General features: G+C 37.4%; 2 protein-coding genes across 3 annotated transcripts in view; one reads left to right on the top strand and one right to left on the bottom strand.

Annotated features, from left to right (window-relative positions):
• Positions 1 to 3,429: 3,429 nt before the first annotated feature.
• On the bottom strand, positions 3,430 to 5,639 carry LOC124216151 (uncharacterized). The gene is made up of 5 exons (XM_046620332.2): positions 5,403 to 5,639; positions 5,112 to 5,253; positions 4,946 to 5,028; positions 4,098 to 4,254; positions 3,430 to 3,991 (listed from the first exon to the last, which is right to left on the bottom strand). The coding sequence occupies exons 1-5, from the start codon at positions 5,454 to 5,456 to the stop codon at positions 3,759 to 3,761; spliced, it is 669 nt and encodes a 222-aa protein (XP_046476288.1). The 5' UTR covers positions 5,457 to 5,639; the 3' UTR covers positions 3,430 to 3,758.
• A 160-nt stretch (positions 5,640 to 5,799) lies between these two features.
• LOC124216681 (ATP-dependent DNA helicase DDX31) overlaps positions 5,800 to 21,536 on the top strand; it is a 31,670-nt gene continuing 15,933 nt past the window's right edge. Inside the window, exons 1-7 of one of the 2 annotated variants that reach the window (XM_046621489.2) lie at positions 5,800 to 6,526; positions 7,736 to 7,951; positions 8,078 to 8,857; positions 8,954 to 9,220; positions 9,306 to 9,526; positions 11,083 to 11,905; positions 13,163 to 13,393. In XM_046621489.2, the coding sequence (XP_046477445.1) occupies positions 7,883 to 7,951; positions 8,078 to 8,857; positions 8,954 to 9,220; positions 9,306 to 9,526; positions 11,083 to 11,905; positions 13,163 to 13,393 (2,391 nt within the window). In that variant the 5' untranslated portion in view covers positions 5,800 to 6,526; positions 7,736 to 7,882. Of the gene's footprint in view, positions 6,527 to 7,158; positions 7,221 to 7,735; positions 7,952 to 8,077; positions 8,858 to 8,953; positions 9,221 to 9,305; positions 9,527 to 11,082; positions 11,906 to 13,162; positions 13,394 to 21,536 lie in introns of those variants that run through there. The other variant, XM_046621490.2, reaches the window with a different exon arrangement.

Genomic DNA, 21,536 nt, shown 5'->3' on the forward strand with positions numbered 1-21,536 from the left:
TCGCAACAGAAATTATGGGATTGTTGTGCCAAATATTTTCTCAGACATCGCTTGAAAATTTTGTTTCCTGCGCACTATAAAATCAACTACATTCTTTGAATGTATGATTACAATGTTTGGCCGGATCTATTTTAACCCTGAAATTTCGTTGCTAGGATAAAATTTCGGTCATTATGACAAAACTGTTTCCGACTGAACGTTGTAGAAATGATGAAACACCATTCTGCTATTTGATAAATTATGTAGCTCATTTATTCGTAAAAGATTTTTATACAAATTGTCTGAGATGGATTGATATTTTCCAGTTCGTTAACTAATAAAAAAGAGGAAGAAATTTATAATCACGATAATTTACAGATGATAAACTTGAGGTTCGGAAATCGAGCACGTTATTGCTATCCAAAATATAACTCACAATCAGATGATTTGCATTGTTTTTTGGTAAAGAAATAACAAACTTGTGTGATTTCTGTATCGCCGCTAATGCAACGAAGTGCTTACAGTTAAAATTTAATGTTTTGAAAAGTTTTTCTGTATCTTCAGAGACTTTCACCGAGACTTTCCTATTATTAGATTATCTTTAGCGAAAATATTTTCAAACGCTCTCGTTCCATCACCTTTTGTTTAAGCAATTTTGTTTGTTTGACTGTAAGTCGCATACATCCTTGAATTGTTCAGGTCTTTGGTTAATTAATAACATTGTACGATAATGCTAATCAATGGTTTAAAATTTTTAAATCCTTGGTGATTGGACTTGCATCCACTTCTATTTTGAAACGGATATTCCGACACAATAACTGTTTACTTTCGTTTCCACCGTTTCGACAATGGTTTGATCGGCAAATGATTTCGGATATTGCCCGAAAAAATACTTTTCCATACATGTTACACGTGCAGTGATAAAAATATAACCGAATCTCTTACACGCGGACCGTGTTACAGGAAAGAAACGCTTCTTTGAGAGAGATAGAGAGAAGCTTCCGTTCCTGCAGGGGCGGCGGCATTAGCCAATATAATAAACTTCGTAAAAATTCATGGCTGGGTACATTACCTTCCCCTTACCGGGATTCCTCCACCCACCCCTTGAGGTGGTCGAGGTAGTCGTAGCTGCTCCGCGGTTGGTTGGCTGCCTGGTGCTTTTAAAAAGAACTGAGCGAGCCAATTTGTAGGCTGTCGGAAACTTTTAAAACACTAGTTGACAAGCCCCGAGCCCCATGGTGGCTGGTGTACCGATCCAGTCGGCAACCCCTCGTCGTTCCCCGAAGAGAGACTCGATGGATTGTAAAATATAACGAACTTGCCTCTTTCCTCATTCCACCAACGGCGAAATCTCATTTCCAGACTTTAGGGGTGCCGGAGGGGGTGGAAAAAAAGGATTTTATTTCCCTTTTATTTTTCCTCCATTCTTTCTTCTCACTCTTATATATTCCTACGGCCCTCGCGAATTCAAATCTCGCGTAGAAAGGTAAGGAGAGATGTTTACTTGTGAAAACAGAAAACTTTCGGATTAACGGAAATATACGGAGGTATACGTGTATACATTAGGGTGGTCCTTATTTGGGGGTTGGATTGATTTTCATTGGGACGTACCCGGATTTGTTCCAAATCATTAATGAAATATCAACTGGAACACGTGCCTCTAAGCTCCGGAAGTTTTAAATATAAAATACACGTAGTTTTTATGACCAGTTATTTCGTTTTGGATGACTTTGGTATAAATTAAGGGACCGATTTGAAACTTGACGGAGTTGTTGCTTGTAATGATGAGAACAAACCCTGAAAATTTCATAATTTCATAACTGTTGTTCCCTTATATATGTATAAGCCTAATGAAACTGACGCTATTAAGCTTACACATAAAAAGAAATATATTATAAAACGATGATGAGATTTGAAAATTTTTAGGGTTTGTTCCTGTCATTATAAGCTACAAATCTGCCAAGTTTCAAATCGGTCCCTTAATTTATATAACCAAAGTCATTCAAAACGCAATAACTGGTTATAAAAGCTAAATGTATTTTACATTTAAAACTTTCGGAGCTTAGTGGCACGTGTTCCAGTATATCATTGATAATATATTCTTGCCATTATTTCGTTTCATCTGAAACAACTCTCGATAACTGGCGAGTTTTGAAAATTGTCACAGAGACAAATTATAATTCGAAGTGCGTCAATGACGGCCATGTTGGTTTGGATCAGGGTTTCAATTCGATAGTCAAATGTTTGTAGGTAAGTAAAAAATGGTGCATCGGATTACCCAAGTTTTTATGAAACCCAAGTCAAAATGTTTTTTAGAACTGAAAATCTTGACGTGAGGAAATATTTTACATAATTCGTTGTTTCGATATTGAAAAAGATATTTCCGTTTACAAAATATCAGAAACTATGTTTCAATGTTTTCTGCAGCTTGTGGGTATACATATGTAGATTTTTGTACATAAATTGCAGAAAATATATTATAGTTAAGTAGAGGTAACATAATATTTAACGAAATGTACGGAAATTTACTTCAATAGACTTTCGTCACGTTGTTCACACGGCAATGAAAAAAATATTTTGTTATACATTATTTTACACCATACTACAGACCTCGTGATCTAAAGAAGCGGCATGATTACTCACATCGTAAAGAATCAAGAAACATTTTTGTCCATTTTGTCGATTCTCGGCAGGAGTCTAATGCGTTTCAGGCAATAAATGAAACGAAAAGTACCATTTTCAATATTGAAAATCTTTTCAGCTATTATCGTAAAAATATCCATCGAACGTTCATCATTTATTCGGGGTCGCGAGAATACAGACGAAATAAATCGCCTAAATGCAGAAACGAGTCTGCGTGCATACCGATAATAATAATAATAATAATAATAACAATAATAATATAATGCCTTATATACCCGGGTCGAGTTTTGCGCGCGGCGCGGCTTCGCCAAATATGCTAGCGGATTTAAATATGGGGAGTTTAAAAGTGTTTTGACGTAACCGCACGACCATTTCTCATCTTTTCTATGCAGACCCGGTCTGCTGCTCTCCCGTTTGATACACACTATTAGCCCCATCTTCTCTGATTTATTGACAGCTTAGCTTTCACCGCATAGATGGGTTATACATATATTGAAAAAGCTTTGCCATCATAGTTTGTTATTCAAAAACTTTTGAATACATAATAATAGTGATAATAACGCAGAGCGATAGTCTAGTAGACGCACCATATCGGGAATCTATGTATAGAATTGTAAAAGCATTTCTTCATTATTATTCCAAGTGTAAATTTCAAATTATCAATACGCATGAATTGTTACAGCATTCTTCAATGAATTTGCCGATATTGGGTTTAGACGATCAATAATTCGAGTATGTTCCAGACGCTTATTCATAATTGTGAAAAAAAATCGAAAACAAGAGTTTCATTAATTTCGTTAGTCATTGGTTTATTTTTTCTTACAAAATATTCTTATATTATAGCATTTTACAAGTACAGAATATACGATAAGAATTACATCGGTCGTATTGTAGTGATAATAATTTCGTCACGTTTATACGTACAATATTATAATATGCATATCAGAAGAGTTCTATTTATCGAAATATATTATATCGTAACGTGTCTCATGCACTGAGTTGACCATAGTTATTTATCTTCAATTAGTCGCAATCTTTCATTCAAGCATCTCTATTGATACATATAATAATAAATAACAAAATTCGATATATTATCGTCAAGAATTTCACTTGCATATAACAATACGCAAGTCGTATCAAATTTCATAATATTTTGGCGGTGCTTCGGTTATCTTCGGAGATTGAAAAAAATTCGACGATTGAATTCGTCCCCGAGGCGATGGAGTCTTTGGTGGATTTATAATCACTTTGTGGGATGCGACGATAGAAGTTTTGATTCCTGAGTCTAAAAAGACCGCATCCGATGGTTCAGCAGCTGTCCATGAATTTCGAGCGTTAAATACGACGAACCAAAAATACGCGCTCACAACTGGCGGCAAAGAAATTAAATGGTTGATATTACAAGATTGTATTTAGGACATAATTTATATTTTGTGCTAATTCGGAAGTAAAATTCGATGATCATAAGTACTCACTAAAGTAGAAACCTGCTATTAACGCGTTTTCAGAATGACAAATTTCAATGTCGCAGTCACATCGTAGTTGAAAAGTAGATACGACTATACCGCTTCCCTGATTAGCCAAGCTGATGATTTCAAAAGTTAACCAAGGCACGGCGTGATGCTTATTTCTCTGTCGAAATCATACGCATAGCCATATTATTTCAGATGTTAACAACGAATGTAAATTTTCACATATTCGTGAATGCGAATGCGGATACATTTTTAAATCTGGCGCCATTATTCCATGGCTAACAATTGACAATTGATTGACTGACACAATTATCGCCGTTTGCATCTTATTCCGGAAATCGCCAAGCTTATCTGAACCAAGCCGATTGTTTGTTTTATTATTCAACGACAAATTTATAACAGATGTAAATGAATTTCGAGGTTAGACTGTGATTCAAACGTGAGGAAAAACTTTTATAGTAAGAGTTTATTATGAAACTAATGTTTTTTGGGTTATTTAATATTATTTTCACAATTTTTAAAAAGAAACTATGAAGTATTTGTGACAAACACATTCGAAAAATATTCCCATGATTTTTGCAAATGCGGATGCGAATGCGAATGTCAAGATATATGCGAATATTCGTTACGTCATTTCATATCAGTTTTCAAAGGAACGAAAAAATGGTCGAGGTGAAAGAAAATCTGATTTAGAAGCAATTGATTTATTCATTAGAACTTTTGTGAGCATAAATTCCGTTCATTCAACAATCATTTACCGACAATGAAAATGTACACCGGTCAGATACCCTTGATCCCAGATTGTTACTTGAATGATATTTTTCACACGATGTTTAATTGTCTTTACTTACCAAAAGAGTGGCTGATATCAGGCCAGCACTGCAGAAAAAGTAAAGCGTGGAATAAGCCAGAAGGAAAGCGAAAATCCAAGTATCTAAACAAGTAAAGCATGCCTGCGGTGAAGATCGAAACGAATAATGACAACAGAATGTAATAATTAGTGTGAAATATTCTTACGGTCCAGTTTTTGTTCAATATTTGTCGAGCGCTTGGTCCAACTGAGTCCCATGAAAATTTTCATGTCATTAAACTCGATCAATCGTTGCTCGTCACTGAAAAATTCTTGAACCAAAAACTGGATTCCAAAGATCGAGGCCGACTGTAATAATCTCACGAATAATCAGAATTGCATCACAAATTTACAAAATCATTGTGGAATAATCACCGTGTTTCTAGGATATAGTTTTTTTCAATTTTTTTTTCTTCTCACGACACATTCAATGTAGGTCTATAAATAACGTATCTCACCAAATCGAGCAGCCCAATCAATCTCGCCAATAAAGTCACGCTGATGCCACACATCTTGTCGATTCTGTACAAGTTATGTCTGTTTTATCGTGAATTAACGGCTGATTATATTCAATTTCGCGACGAGTCTGTAAGGCTTTTTTTTTATTTTTTTTTTTAAATTTCAGTCAACGTTACAAATATTATTCCAGATTTGTCAATCTTGTTCAGCGGTCTCGTGACGTGTGAAACAGCGTTGTGGAACTTGAGTGAACATTCGCCGTACTTGAGAGATTGAAAAAAATGTAAACACTAGTTGAAATCACCGAACAATGACGGTTCATTAGTATTACGTTGAAGTGTACACACTGTTAGAGGTACAATTTACACTCTGACCTGTATTGTTTCTTGGTTTGTTTGTATTTTTAGTTACAGGAGACTTTTGACTATGCTTAGTTCGTGAAAATTTAGAAACTTATTTATACACCATAGGAAGAAGTATTCTGAAAGAATTAAGATATGTACAGTCATCAAGCTGCAGAGAAATGAAAAGAAATCACAGTGTCGTGGGAAAATTTCGATGTAGAAAACTCGCCAGGGAATGCAGAAATCGCATAAAATTTCTTCACTTTAATTTAAGTTTGTTCAAATTACCATCCGTGGGAAATCAGTAGATATTTTGACAAGTGGACGCGATTATGCACCGCATATACCAGCAATTTTTAAACAATTTTCTGAACATTGTTTTGTGCTCATATTTTCCGGTATTGAACATTCATAAAGTTGCGAGGAAAGTTGTTCGGGTATCAAATTATTTGTGAATGATGTCTTGCGCAATAATAAGTAAAAAATATAACAGAAAATTTATTCGATTCCAACTGTTACTTGATCATAATAAGGAATGGATTCATTCAAAAATTTAGGTTACTGGACGCTAAGATTTATACAGTTTTTAATTCGCCGTTATTTAATTCATATTTAAGAATGAATCAGTCGTTTCCTTGTGAATCAAAAGTTATCGGAAGAGATAAGACCGTTTAAAAAATTTCCAATAATTTTGTTTGTGCCAATGATAGCAAACACTATTGAAAAAACTTCCCTACTTTGTGACGGGAAAGAATCTGAGTAAATTCGAATTATACAAGGTAAGATATTTATAATTCGAAAAAAAGCTTTATAATTAGAACCTATAAACTGATCCACCTCTGGAGTTTATTTAGTTTGTTTTAGTCTGAAAATATTCTAGAAATCTCAGATTACAGTACAGTAATTATAACGCCCAAATGGTATAAATGGCTTCAATGGGTAACATTTGTAAAAAAAAAATGTCATTCATTCTTTGGAGATTAATGTGGTCATCAAAATGAGTCCAAAAACATTAGAATTGGATCAAAAATATTAGATTTTGATCATTTTGCAATGTTCTGATTATTAAACCTTTTCTCAAACTGTTGATAACTTAGCTTGTGTTTTTCGAACCTGTTACGAATCGAATCGATTACACGGTAAACACGTGTTTCATTTATGTTCACATTAACAGAAATAATACGGTAGGATTTTTTCAAATTTTGCCTTCACATTTTGTAACTTTTTCTTCCCATCCATCCATATGATTGCGAAGTTGTCCGAGAATCATGTTTCTAGACTTTGGAAAAATATTTGAAAAATATCCAAGAATTCGGGGTGTCAATTCAAATTAATAGGAATTTAATCGCCTGAAGATATGCGAGTGTGATGCGGAATTCAAAATCTAAGTTCAATTGTTTCGAACTGCGTAGCCGAGTTGGACAGCAATGTTGTTTCATTTATGTTCTCTATATCATCAACAGAAATAAAATGGTAGGATATTTTCAAATTTGTTTTTTCACATTTCTTAATTTTTTCTTCCCATTCATTCATATAATTGCGAAGTCGTCCGAGAGTCATGTTTCCTGACTTCGTAATAAAAGATGAAAATTATCCTAGAATTCGGGATGTCTTATTTCGGGATGTGTTAATCGTCTGAAGATATGCAAGTGTGATGCGCAATTCAAAATCAGAGTTCAATTGTTTCGAACTGCGTAGCCGAGTTGGACGGCAATGTTGTTTCATTTATGTTCTCTATACCATTAGCAGAAATAATACGGTAGGATATTTTCAAATTTGTTTTTTCACATTTCTTAACTTTTTCTTCCCATTCATTCATATAATTGCAAAGTTGTCCGAGAGTCATGTTCCCTGACTTCGCAATGACATATGAAAAACATCCTAGAATTCGAGATGCCAATTCATATTGACAAGAATTTAATCGCCTGAAGATATGCGAGTGTGATGCGGATTTCAAAATCTAAGTTCAATTGTTTCTTACTGCGCAGCTGAGTTGCGCAGGAGCCGAGCAGCTGAGACACGAGTAAAACTAAAGCAAAATAACGTGCGTCGCGCACGTGGTTTAATTCAGTCAAGTTGAGACGATGGTAGAGTGACAGTATTCGGTGTTAAATAATAACCAGATCGCGAGGCAAATGACAGTTCAAGAAATGGACATATCTCTGAACATTTCGGCCTCCCCAGTCGCTGGTAAAACAAAAAAGGTAAGCGATCGAGATCCCAGGTTATGTTCAGGGTTAGGTTAGGTCACTGATGTTTCCACGTCCCGACATCATGTTCCCTCTTGAAATGCAGCGATGTAAAAGTGGTTCGATTTCCCCTTCATTCAGGTCGCGGGATATAAGAAGGAGTTTTTCAAACCGCAGTTCAAACGAGAAGTGAAAAAGATTGCACGTGACAAGGCGAGGGCCGAACCGACAGCTGCTGGTCCCAAACATAGAGTCAAGCAGAAATCACTCGCAGCTATTGTCAGTAGAAATTTGGGCCAAGGCGGAGGCGCCACAGCTTTTCCCAAAACAGAGACGCGTCTTGAGCCTGATAAACCACAGTCTCAACCTAAACAGGCTACAGACTTAGGTTCGAAGAGCCAGGATCAGCTGATCGTAAGTAGCGAGGCGGACAAACCGATTGTTTCATTTGCCAAACCCGGGAAGCAAACTGGAATCAAAACAATTTTGGCCAAGAGGCGAGAGACGGGGGAAAGCAAGGAGAAAAAGTCGCTCGTTGATATATTTGGAGAGAAATCAAGTATCGCTGCAATTTCATTGCCCAGTAAAAGCGAAACTCCGGGCTTCAATGGCGCTAAAAGAAAGTTTAGCGACGCTCAGGTAATTGTCGACTCAAAAAGCCCGAGGAAAAAGGGCAAGTTCAATGACGCGAGGAATCTACAAGCTGGAAACACTGAAATAAAAAACGTTAGCTTCAAAAATGCTGTAGAAAATGCAAGTGTCAAAGCTATGCCAAGCAGAACTGGTGGCTCTGGAAAGATTTCATCCTTGTTTGGGAATAATCCTGAAATACCGAACCTCGGGCAGAGATTCGTCGAGCCTGTGAATGAAGCAGTTTTCAGCAGTACTAAATTCACGGACTTCGATCTTCATCCGTTCACGGTTTGTAGTTTCCTTTAGAAATTGTCTCAACGATTAGGCCACACGCAATATTCTACTAAGCCGGCTAAGTTTTGACAGTTTTTTTCTTCTCGTCAGGTTTCTAACTTGGAACAGAACATGCAGATAACTAAATTAACTACCGTCCAGCAAAAAGCTATCCCTCATATATTGTCTGGGAAAGATGTTCTCGTTCGGTCTCAGACTGGTTCCGGCAAGACGCTGGCATACGCGCTGCCGATCGTTGAATCGCTTCACAAAGTGAGACCGAAACTTACGCGGGACAGCGGGCTGCGAGCCTTGGTTATTGTGCCGACAAGGGAACTCGCTCTGCAGACATACGAGTGTTTTCTGAAGCTTATAAAAGTTAGTCGAAGATTCTATAGATGAGCGAATTTTAAAGGATTCATAGGACGCCAAAAATTTTTGTCGCTTTGTTTCTCGTTTCCAGCCATTTACTTGGATCGTACCCGGATATCTAGTGGGTGGTGAAAAACGCAAGGCGGAAAAAGCTAGGTTGAGAAAAGGATGTAATCTTCTTGTTGCCACACCTGGCAGGCTGCTGGATCACGTCAAACATACGGAAGCGCTAAGGCTTCACGATGTTCAATGTTTCGTTTTAGACGAGGCTGACAGGATGCTCGATATGGGATATGAAAAAGATATTTCCGGGTAAGTTTTGTTCTTCAATTTAGTAATTCTAAATCATACGTCCGGTAGTTGAAGTTTCGAACGTTATTGCAACGATTCATATTCAGAAAAAGTCATTATCTTGCAACTTTACCTGAATTACTGAAATTACCTGAAATTCGTTAAACTAATTCAGGTTTTGTAAATTTAACGTCTCCGGCTATTTCGAAGCTGCAATCTAGTGATGTCTATTTTCATGTTTCATTATATTAAATCTACAAACCCCAGCTTCATTAATATCGCAGAAACTAATTGTGTTTTGACGTCCTTTTTCTCTACTGAATTTGAAGGCTCAAATTTAAAAATGGTACTTTGTCGATTATTACAATTCACAATTTTCCTGCCTCTCGCGTAGCGATTTTAGTATGAGTTTTATAATAACAATGCGCTTTTGTCACGTACACTACAAAGCTGAAGTTATTAACATTAACGTAATGAAACATCAGGGAAAAAAATCGTTATTGTGCAATATTTGAGACTTTTAAGGAGTTGACTTTTCGAAATATGTATATGAGTATGTTTTGTTTATCCTGGTTTACTAAATTTCAGAGAATTCTAAATGTGCGAAGTAACGATTTTTCCTAAACATGCATCGTCACTGTAACGTTATTAACTTCATTCTCAATATATGCTCTTCTTTATGTCAATGAATGTAATTATCTGCTACTAGAAGTTTTGTCCATAAAGATTTTCCATCAACAATGAGTGTGAGAAATTAGAAACGTCGCATAGAATACAAGTAGTTTTGTAAATCATGTAGGTATTTCAGATGTGACGGTTATTATCCAGTTTTCTCTGAATAACAAACTGATTATTTCTGCCCTTGAACGAAGCTTGTGTGTTATAAAATTTTTCCAAATTTACATCTTTTCATTAAATGATTCGTTTGTAAACCTTGGATTGTTGGTATCTTTTTTTTTTAGTGTAGCCGTTTAGCAATTTTCAACGCATGTGAACTGTTGATGAGGCATTCGCCAGTAATCAAAGTTCTATATTCGAAAATAATCACGAAACTCAACAACTTGAATGTTTCCCGATTCCGAATTTAAAATGTGCAGATCGATTCAATTAAAAAGTTTGAATCACTTAAAGTTTCTGAAGTTGAAGGATATACTATACAAATTCTAAAATTTATTATGGAACCACATGAATAATCAAAAATATACCACAAAGCAAAATTTAATAATAGAATATTTGGTTTCAAAAATTTAACGAACAACTCAATTATACTTCTGTAATAATTGTAATCAAAATTATAATCATTGTTATGGTTATTTGATTGAAAATTTCAACACTTGAGTACAAGAATAATGTATCAAAGTCTTGTCTATTGCATATTCTGAGCTATTATGGTAGTTTATGTTTGATTATAAAAATTTTAAGGATTGACCTACCTAATTTTCATTCAAGTAATATCAACTAAAGTTATTTCATATTTTTCCTCATACTTATTCGTTGAAATCCCGATCATGGTATGTTTAAATTCAACCCCCCATTTATTTTGAGTTTATTCACTTTCCCGTTCATTTAAATTGTAGCATCGTTTCTGCTTTGGAGGAGCAGAAAGGTTTACTCAGATTTGGTGTAAAAAAGTTCGTAAAAATCGAGACCGACAATTCGGGTTACAATCCATTGGCGATGCTTCGACAAAACGGCAAGAAAACATTCACCGACGAGGATGTAGACTCGATGTTGACGGAAACGAGTAAAATCGGCGAGAAAGAGGATTCCAGCCTTCCGGTAGAACCGCCGTCGAATATCGTCAACGCTCAGAGAGCGAAACCGTCGGATAACGTCGCCGTCGATTCTGAAGTCGAGGAGAACGAGGCCGAAGATGAGGATGACAACGAGTTTACGATACAGCGAGAATATCACTCAGGGACGGACAGCGACCCGGAGAAGGAGGAACAAGAGTTTCCAATTAGAAACGAGAGGAACAAACGGAAGAAACCGCTGCCTTTGTCTCTTCGCGATAAAACCAGGATCATCGCCTCGCGGCACAAAATTCAAGCGGTCGTATCGGAGTCGGAATCGAACGATTCGAACGACAATTCAGACGGTGAAAAAAATACGAAGGAAATTTACGAGGTCGCGGATACGACTTTGAAAAATCAGAGCAAAAGACAGACCGTTCTACTTTCAGCCACTTTGACTCAGGCTGTTGAAAAATTGGCTGGACTCACGATGGACAATCCGGTCATCGTCGACGCGGCGAGAGAAAATTTAATCAAATCTGGCGGTAATGTGGCCGAAATAAATGAGGATCTAATCGTTCCGCAGAGCGTCAATCAAACCTACGTTGTAACTCCCCCCAAATTGAGGTTGGTCAGCCTGAGTGCCTACATAGCTGGCAAATGTCAGGTAAACTGTTTTTAAATAGTATATTACGTAACAAGGAGGCAAACTCGATCTTTTCGAGCCGAGCGTAAGTTTGCAATATGAGTCGTAGGCGAGCCGAAGACGAATATTGCAAATACGTGAGGTGAAAGGAACGTTGCCTCCTTGTTGCACACGATTCTTTATATAACAAGAGTATGTAAGGCTTTTCTTTCACGAAGCATGAAATTGAGGTTAGGGTCGCGTAATGTCAGATTTGTTCGCGACAGCGCATGCGCGCAGTGCAGAAAAGAGCACTTTCAGCTCCCAGGACTTAAAAGTGGTCTTTTCAGTACTCCGCGCATGCGAGTTCGCAGACTCACTCGACAGTCATAGAAGCGGGTACTTTGTGCAGAGCAAACACGCATGGAAAACGCGTAAAACATGCTCGCGTTATATAAACGTCTTTCACGGTATTGATAAGCTTTGAAATTATTGTTGATAATTTTTTGTCACATAGAAAATGATTGTTGATATTTCGAGGCGCTAGTGAAGAAATACTGCCATAAGGAATCCATTTCTTTGCTTTTGACCCATTACTTTTTAATTGCTTTCTGGATCACGTCAATTCTTGCGGTCAATTTTACGCAGATTTTCTCTTCACTATGCAAAAAAAATCATGTTCTAAAATCTAAAAATACTTAAATAGTTCTAATAATATGACCGTAAATTATAACGAAAAAACAATACAATCAGAGCTTATTTTGATCAGTTTTAATTCATCGTTGGTGATTTCTGGAGGCTATTTCCGCGGAGTTCTGATCGGTTTTGAAAGCTGTATCCAGATCTCTGTACCGAAACTAAAACTTTTCGAAAAAAGAATTCTTTTATTTAAAGCGAGCCTTTGGTGAAATTTTGTACAAATATTGCTATTTTAATTTTTACACAATTAAAAAAACTCTGTTAAAAAAATCCATCCTCCAATATTTAGGTTATGGTATTATATGCATTGAAAATTAGTTTCAACTGCCTGTGTTGAAAATTTATGTGCAAGGAACCTTTTAAAGAATATTCTATCCACCGCTGAGAGTAATTCCCTGCGCATACACTTTCATTGCAGGAGATTAAAATTTTATTGCAAGGACTATTTTCCATAATCTAAAAATTGTTAGAAGTATTTTTTTATACGACTTTTAGTAACAATTTTCATAATTTCATCAAAATCTTTCCTCAACTTGAGTTCAAAAAGGGTTTAAAAAAAATATATGTATAGATATATATAGATTTTATAAAATATTTCAGGCCGCGGGCCAGCACAAGATTTTAGTCTTCATGGCGACACAAGACATGGTCGATTATCACGCCGAAATCCTTACTTCGGTGCTTTGCAAGCAGTCCGACGAGGATGACGAAGACTCCGAGCCTTTGGTCGACGTTGAATTCTTCAAACTCCATGGAAACATGACGCAGAAGGAACGCACCGAAGTTTTCAAAACGTTCAGGGCTGCCAAAAGCGGCGTTCTCCTCTGCACGGTGAGTGTTCGACCTTCAAAAAAGAAAAAGAAAACAAACAGTCCTATTATTGTGTAGAAACTGAATCGAATCGAAAAAAAAGATATCAACTTTGGTATCGATATTCATCGCTTTTAACATATTCGGTGTAAAAACAAGTGCAGCAAGTTTACAAAAACTTTCAGTTTGACGTGCCAAGTCTTTGACTTTTCCATTCAAATTCAAGCTAATACGTGTAACTCTGTTAATGTTTTACACGAATCGGTTCAGATTTAGTGTAAGGTTTGCTTCTTTTTAATACTAAACAGTTATTTATGCCAGTTAAATATAACATCGCGAAGAAACTATTTTACATGCTAGCAAGCCTTGAAATTTTGCAGGAACGTCGGTTAAGGTGACAAGCAAAAATTTCGTTCACGTGCACTGACTTTTTTTTATCTTTCTTTTTTTTTTTTTTCATATACTATCCTGCCAAGTCAGCAATTGTTTATGTTTCTTGTTCAGATTCCATCACACGAGTACAGGTATACCTTTTTCTGCGTCGTTTGCGATGCAACTTCTTTTATTGTTATTTTTCCGTCGAAATTGGTCCGTTTTAAATTCCTGCATCGGCATACGCCTTTATTGCGTCAGTTTTTATATTTCCCCAACATTTCGGCGAAAAGTTGTACACACGTACAACAATTATACAACATAATGCAGAGGGTGATACCCGTGATACTTGCGACCAATTAATGGGACTAACAAGATCTCGGTAAACCGACTTTATAAAGGCTCGGATCATTACGCGATCAGTGGGTAGTCTCGTCGATTTAGTAGGCATGATACATATCGTGTCTATGTATCTCTTTTACGTATACTTATAACCAACACATGTGTGTATATATGTATAGGTATAATGCTACTTGCCTGTATTATGTATATCTCAGAAATGGGCTTTCGAAGTTCGCGGGACAAAGACCGGGGCCATTATATCAACGGTGAATGCAATTTTCTAGTATAATCATTGCAATTAAAGTCGTCACAATGACTCGCGCTGTGGGGGTGCCTTCCGAAAAACGCTAGTTCATTAAAATGTACCCGTGCACACACTGTGTAACCTATACCTTACACCTTATACCTTATACCTAGGCATGTCCCACCTGCGCCAACCCTCCTCCTCCCTCGACATCTTACCAGAAACATTCTCTACTATGGAGCATTTTTTACCATTTCGCTGGCCAACATCCAGACTTATTTTCCGTCATTCGTTTAATCGGTTCGTAGGCACGATCGCAAAAACCGGATTACAGTGATGTACGACACGGGTTTCTTTAATTCGAAAATACGTAATCTTTATGCGTGCAGTCATTTTGTAATCACGATATAATGTTCGATTCCGGAAATACTTGGATTTTATCGATTCGATTTAAAGTTTGGCTAACATGATTTCAGAATATTTTCACACCTTTTACATTTTCTGTTGGAAAAGAGCGAGTTTTTAGATGCTGAAAATGTTATTGTTATACGCGTTTTGAATTCACGAAAAACGATTGTAACAGTTCGAAAGAAATTTTGGTAAGAAATTGAGAATTTTATCGATATGCGTCATGTGACTTTTTATATTTCTACTACTTTCGTCTGGTCGTGATTTATTCGGATTCGTTACCAAACTTTCTTCCGGGCAATTGCTTCGCCGCTAGTCGATACTTTTTATTACTCTGATTTGTTTTCGTATAGAACTACGAACATCTCTTTACAAATATTAACGCAGAAAATACGGGAATTATAATCAATACAACGGCCATTATTGAGAAAGAGCTTAAATATTGATGCCTAATTTTGAAATACCTCAAAAACGGACAAAAATTCAGTAGAATCGCTCGATCTTGCTCTACGATATCTTCTTGAATAAAATGAGATGCCGTAGATCGAAATCGAACAAATATACTATATTTTCAATCATGTTAGGGCAATTTAAAACTAAGCATTGATATCTAAGCTTTCGTTTCTATAGGATTACTAAAAAGTGTTCATTCTTGGCCTCCTTAAGCCACCAAACTTGGACAATGTCTAGATTCGTTCTACTACGAATAAATCGAACGTAAAAATGGACTAAAATTTCTATTCTCTCGGTAAGACTGATCAGATTAAAAATTTTATTGGACCTAAATTCAAATGAATGGTTGTAACCGTCTCGACCGCATGATTATTCAACTTGTGGGTATAGTTGAAATTTAAATCCGTCCAGCGCGAATATGTAATCATTGTACGATATGCAAACTTATGAGCATAAGCGGACAATAATTACGTAATGATAATTAATAAGGAGGATAGTTGGGAAGACGGTTAATGCCTGGTTATCAATTAATAAAGCCGCGTGTGTACGAGGCGGATTGTATATGCCTATAAATTGTAATATATGTGTGTATATATATATATATATATATGGGAATAAAAAGAGAATGGTACGTTTGAAACGTGAGATAATCGGGCAGTCGACACGATCGTAAATATAAAGAGGAACGCGTACGTCACTTCCGTGAGTGTAAATACACGTCTGTACCTGTGTGCGTGTGTAAATTTTCTAAATGTCTGCACGCACCACGCACATTTAATCACAAATATTCGTGCGTAATGAAAAGTAAAAAATAAAATTAAAATATGAAATATAGCCGCCACTCCCCGGGCATATTCATGCCGTATATATACATACCTATAAGTATACCTGCAGGTATAAGAGAGCGATGCTGTAAATTAAACCGTGACTTATTCTTTCAAGAAGAAATTTAATATCTTCGCTTCATGCTGAGACCGTTGGGGGAAAAAATTAGGTCTCTGTACACACAAACGTTGAAAACACCCACACGGTTCTTTTTATTTATGTACACGGATATGAATATGTTAGCACGTTAATATATGCCCAAGTATCGTTGCTTTACTGGTAATTATCGTTATTCTTTATCCCAATGTTACGTTAAGACTGGCGTAATGTTCTTTTTTTCACTCTAAATAAGAAGATTCTCACTTTTACAGTATAGTTAAAGAAAATTTTTAACCCATTCCAATTATTCTCATATATTATTCTTATTTGTTATCCAACGCGACGTTATTGTTCTTTGTAAATTGGTATAGTCGCGGTCAATTCTGCAGGCGAATGCAATTTTACACAATGCTATTAATTATTTATGTACGTTTTCATGTTGATTTTAAACTTGTTTTGTTGATATAGCGTCAAGATAAATTAACCAAGTATTTTATGTTATATTGGCATAAAATCATTTAAAAAGTCAGGATATTAATCCTGAGAAAACGATTTCCTCGAGTATCGAATCAAAATTTAGTAAGAATTTTTAATCTCAAAATGATTAACATGTGATGAATTGCAAACGATGTTTAACTATCGTATAAAAAATGTGAATTGCGATTTATTTTTTATTTGGAATATGTTTTACTTGTAATAACCGTACAGTGAACTGTGCTGAATCAAACAAAGGTTCATATGAGAATTATTCCAATATGTTAAAAAGTTCGAAACATTGATAAGTATGTTAATGAAAGTAAATTTCATAATTGAATGGAAATCGTTCTCCGAGAAATTGGATTTTTGTTTCATAAGATTGAAAGAATGAAATCGTGCGACGCTCATTTTTATTTGACAACGTCTTCAAGGCGTCCGAAACATAGAAACGAACAAGAAAAAAATATACACGCATGTAACAGCACGCAAATTTTTTTGTCGCTCATTTTCGTACCTGTGATCAGATGAGTTTTGGTTTTGAAGTTTCATTTTTATTTCATATCTATAAGATATTTACTATATTCTTCACATACACACTTGTTGGGTGGGGGTCAAAATTTGGCAGGATCAGTACATGGAATTGGTGATATATCGAAATTTCAAGCATGCGAAAATGATATAACCAAATATTTCAAACATGAATTGTTCAAAATCGTCCGTTATTTTATTTTCGCATGTTTGCTTTCAGACATACTAATCTGTGACACTTTCGAAAGTCAGAATTTCTAACAATTCATCTTTTTTTTTTTAATTTTATCATCGCATATTTGGAATCTCGATATATCGGACATTCCAAATATTGATCGTCCCAAGTTTTGACCCCCACACGTATGCACTCAGACGAGTGTTTGTACACCTAGTCGCGGTAACTGCATCTTATCAAACCTTATTAGTCACTCATCTATTTTTTGTCCCCTTACGCAAGTTCGCCACGCTCTTGCCACCGGACAGGAATGCATGACAATTGTCAGCAGTGGCATGGCAGCAACCTTGGTATCTATTTCATACACAAGTAACGTGTGTGTCCCGTGAATTAATTCCAGAGTACCGCGGGGGGTCCGCGACAATTTACCCGTACAATGACATCGTCGATCGAAGGTTCGGTTCGGTTCCTCGACGAAATGTTTCGTGAAGAGATCATTGTACACTGCACATTCTCGATATCGTTTTTGTTTGATCTATAAAATGAGACTCACGCCACCCTCTCTCTCTTCTCTCTCCTTCTCTCTATTTTTCTCTCCAACACCGATCATCCTCCATTCTCATACGCGAGGAAGCCTTTTTATTCCGAATATCCCCACACGCATACCTCTTCGATCAGACTAGGCCTCGACGGGATGACACAGGTGTGTAATACCGGATTGTGATCGCTCACAAGCGTTCCAATCTGCCTTCTCTCCTTCCCGTATATGTCACAAATTCCACGTTCTTTCTATTGTACGTGCAACTATAACCAATCTGAACAAATCCCCGAAACTCGTACATATGGAGTGACAAACGATTTCGAACGGCTTCAAAGTGATTTCAAACTGATTTCAAGGAGTTTCAAACGATTCTTAAGTTGTTTCAAGCGATGTTTTTAATGCGCTTACAAACTCTTTCGAGGAGTTTCAAATGATTTCGAAGTGGTTTTTAGCGATTACAAACTAATCACAAATGGCCTCAAACTACTCCCAAGCAGTTTCAAATGATTCCGAAGCGGTTCCAAGCGATTTCAAAATGATTAAAAACGTTGTTAAGCTAATTCGATCGCACGTAGTATGATCAAAAATAGTTTCAAACTGAATTCAAAAAGACTCGAAGGATGTAAAACTGGTTTCAAACTGATTTCAAGCGATTTCCAAGTGATTTCAAACCGTTTCAAGCGATTCTATGCAATTTTTGAGCGATTGTAATCGAAAGTGGCTTGTCATTTGAAGGAGTAAACAGACCTTTGCTGACAAGAGTACTTCACTGCCCGAAAAGTGTTCAAGTACTGTTCGCAGTCAAACGAATGAAAACTTCTGATACAAGTCAGTCACCGATGTCCGTATCTAATGATCGAAAAGTTCGTCAACTTCTTCGAAATATTTCGGACGACGAAATCCTCGTTTTTTTCTTCAGTAACTCCATTGCTTTCGGAAGACGGTTTCATTTATTTATTGTTTCTGAGAAATTTGGGAAAGTGGACGGATTGGAACCGACTTTCTTGTGGCTGAAGAAGGGACAAAGCGACGAGAGTGCTCCCTGGAGTGTTCCCTGCAGTCTAAAGGACCAAGTGTCCGGCAAGACGATGTGGAGTCCGCTTAGTCGATGAAATAATTGACATTTGGTTCGATCAAATTGACACGGGCAGTTTCTGACGCGGAGTTGGGGGTAGGGAAAAAACTTTATGTAAGGTGAAAGAAGCGCGTATACAGTAGAAGCGGAAGGGAAGGGGGAGGGAACGGTGCAGTCTGGAGTGACGTATCCGTGACGTCCGTGTCATGGAGTAGAAGTAACTCGATCGCTATGAGAAGAGGCTATGAAGGCAGCCCCGTGGCGCGGGTCCCATTCAATGGATAACGTTCGATGCTGTTGCAGTCGTAACGGAGCCAACCGAGTGCAGTATGGCTCTTGAAGTCCGACCAACTCGGACGAAGAGACTCTCCATTTCATCAATCCGATTCGAATTTCATGCTACGCACCATTCGCCATGGGCGAATGCCCCTTGATCTCGATCGTTTCCGCTGGGACGAGGATGATCGGTCTTCCATCTGCAATCACGGGGATGATGTCGATGCCAGATCGTTTATCTTGGGGTGGGCGCAATTTGTGTATCATCCTGACACCGGGTCAAACACGCTTCCAATACAGATTTACTCCCGCCTCTCTAGTTTCTCTATGCTTTCTTTTTTACATGAAGGTACAAAGTTCCTCTACCATCCATAACCCCAAGGAGTTCAATGTCTTGTCTTGTCCATCGCGGATATTGATGTAAAGTGACATGGTATGTGTTTTTTTAAAAAATTCGCGATTTCAAAGGATATTGCGTACGGACAGCTTCTTCATAGTGTCCAGTGAGTGGTCCGGGAAATGTGTTTGAATTTTGCTTTTCCTTCAAAAGTCCTGGAAATTATCCTCGAATTTTTCTCGCATCCTAGAAATGTTCTATATTTAATGTCTTTGAATAATCTGAAAATGTCCTGGAAATGTTCTATATTTAATGTCTTTGAATAATCTGAAAATGTCCTGGAAATGCCCTTGAATTTGTTACGGATTTTTCACTGGACACCATGTTTTTGATCTGATATCTGAACGGGGCACCGTGTTAATTGTTCCATAAGGAAAGGAGGAATAATGCATGAACTCTTATGCTTTTCTCAAATATAAAAGTCTACTCGTAGAATGAATGAACGTTTGGCTGGTGTAGCCTTAGAAGAAATCTATTCAATGTACGTCATTTCCATAATGCAAAGAAGTATTAGGATGTAATTCTGAACAGTTTCAATTTGCTTAACACTAAATACTCTTGGTATTATTTCAAATATTTTGCATAGCACTACAAAAGTCAGAATATCAGTGAAATCCGCTCGAGTCAGACTCGGAAAAAGCATTTGTTAAATCTGAAAAGTTTTTTTGGTTTGGTGCATAATCGGCTTTTGAAATGAGCGAATAAAACGAATCTCTTCCTCGCCACCAACAAAGAATCGAGCAACATTCTTCGGAGTCAAATTTTTCATTTTCGCAAATAACGGAAACATCAGAAAGTTCCAAAACCGCTTTTCTCGGATCCTGATCCATTGTTCCCACTTGTTAAACCCTCGTTCCACCACGTTTTTGCACCGAACCGTAGGTCCAATAAATCCTCAATCATACAAATCTCTTACAAATTGAGTCGATACTCCGTCCTGCATGGCCTAAAGGATTAAGCACACGTGGGGAAAGGTGCAGAAGACAAGGCACGGTTCCGTCACACGCGTACACCCGATACACCGTGCGAAGAAAAACGCGTGTACCTAAAGCAGAAGACAAGTACGTACATACACGTCGATGCGCAAGCTCGCTCATAAACGCGGCCGACCACGTCTACCTACATAGGATAGTTGCAGGACGCCGCCGCAGTACGCCGCGGCACGCCACGCCGCGCCGCGACGCACGCCCGCTGCGAACTCCAGCGGCGAGCGTTTGAGCGCCGTCGGTCCGCGCCCGTGCTGCTTCGCCTTCTCTACTATGTTTGGATAGGTAATGATTTAGTACGACGCGCACTTGAATTTCAAGTTGATACGAGCAGGGTCAGACGCGGCGGGTGGCGGGTGGCCGCCGGTGGGTGCCTAACAGGAACAAAAAATGAGTAAATGAAAAAAAAAGGAAAAAAATGGCGCCTTGCGGCACCGGGCAATCTGGAGAGGGAAATCGGGGTATGAAATTCTTTCACGAAATCGCCCTCTACACTTGTTTTTATATAATGTACGATTATTATGGTGATACAGACGTGAGGGAATCTTATACTTAATTTATAATTAGTTTCTTAACTTTCTAAAATTTTTAATTATTTATTATTGTAAATCTTACGAAATTCATTATACATATACCAGCTACGTGGAATTTGGTATGTTCGATTCTCGAGTTCAGAAGCTATGTTATGATACCGATAGGGTACGTTGAATAGTTTTACATACCTACTGGGAGAAAATGGTGAAACTTTGTGCGCTGAGTTACCGACTGCGCATGGCAATATTTTCGTTCCAAGGCAGGGCAGCCAACTAACTTATTTGATATGGCGACTATCTCGCGTCAAGTGACGAATTGGAATTACGCTGGTGTGATGACTCGTAGCAGTAATCAGTTATCGATCAGGTAACAAAAAACGTTTAGAAAAGCCTTATCGAATCACTACAGCAACGATTTTAGATCTGCTTAACC

Source organism: Neodiprion pinetum, chromosome 4 (genome assembly GCF_021155775.2).
Source record: "Neodiprion pinetum isolate iyNeoPine1 chromosome 4, iyNeoPine1.2, whole genome shotgun sequence".
Lineage (NCBI taxonomy): Eukaryota > Metazoa > Arthropoda > Insecta > Hymenoptera > Diprionidae > Neodiprion > Neodiprion pinetum.

Bases quoted from the DNA above. Each gene is read 5' to 3' on its own strand.
- LOC124216151 (XM_046620332.2), bottom strand. From the start codon at position 5,456: ATGTGTGGCATCAGCGTGACTTTATTGGCGAGATTGATTGGGCTGCTC. The intron at 5,254-5,402 runs GTGAGATACGTT...AGATTATTACAG, and splicing joins TGATTGGGCTGCTCGATTTG to TCGGCCTCGATCTTTGGAAT. The intron at 4,255-4,945 runs GTAAGTAAAGAC...TGATTTCGACAG, and splicing joins TGATATCAGCCACTCTTTTG to AGAAATAAGCATCACGCCGT.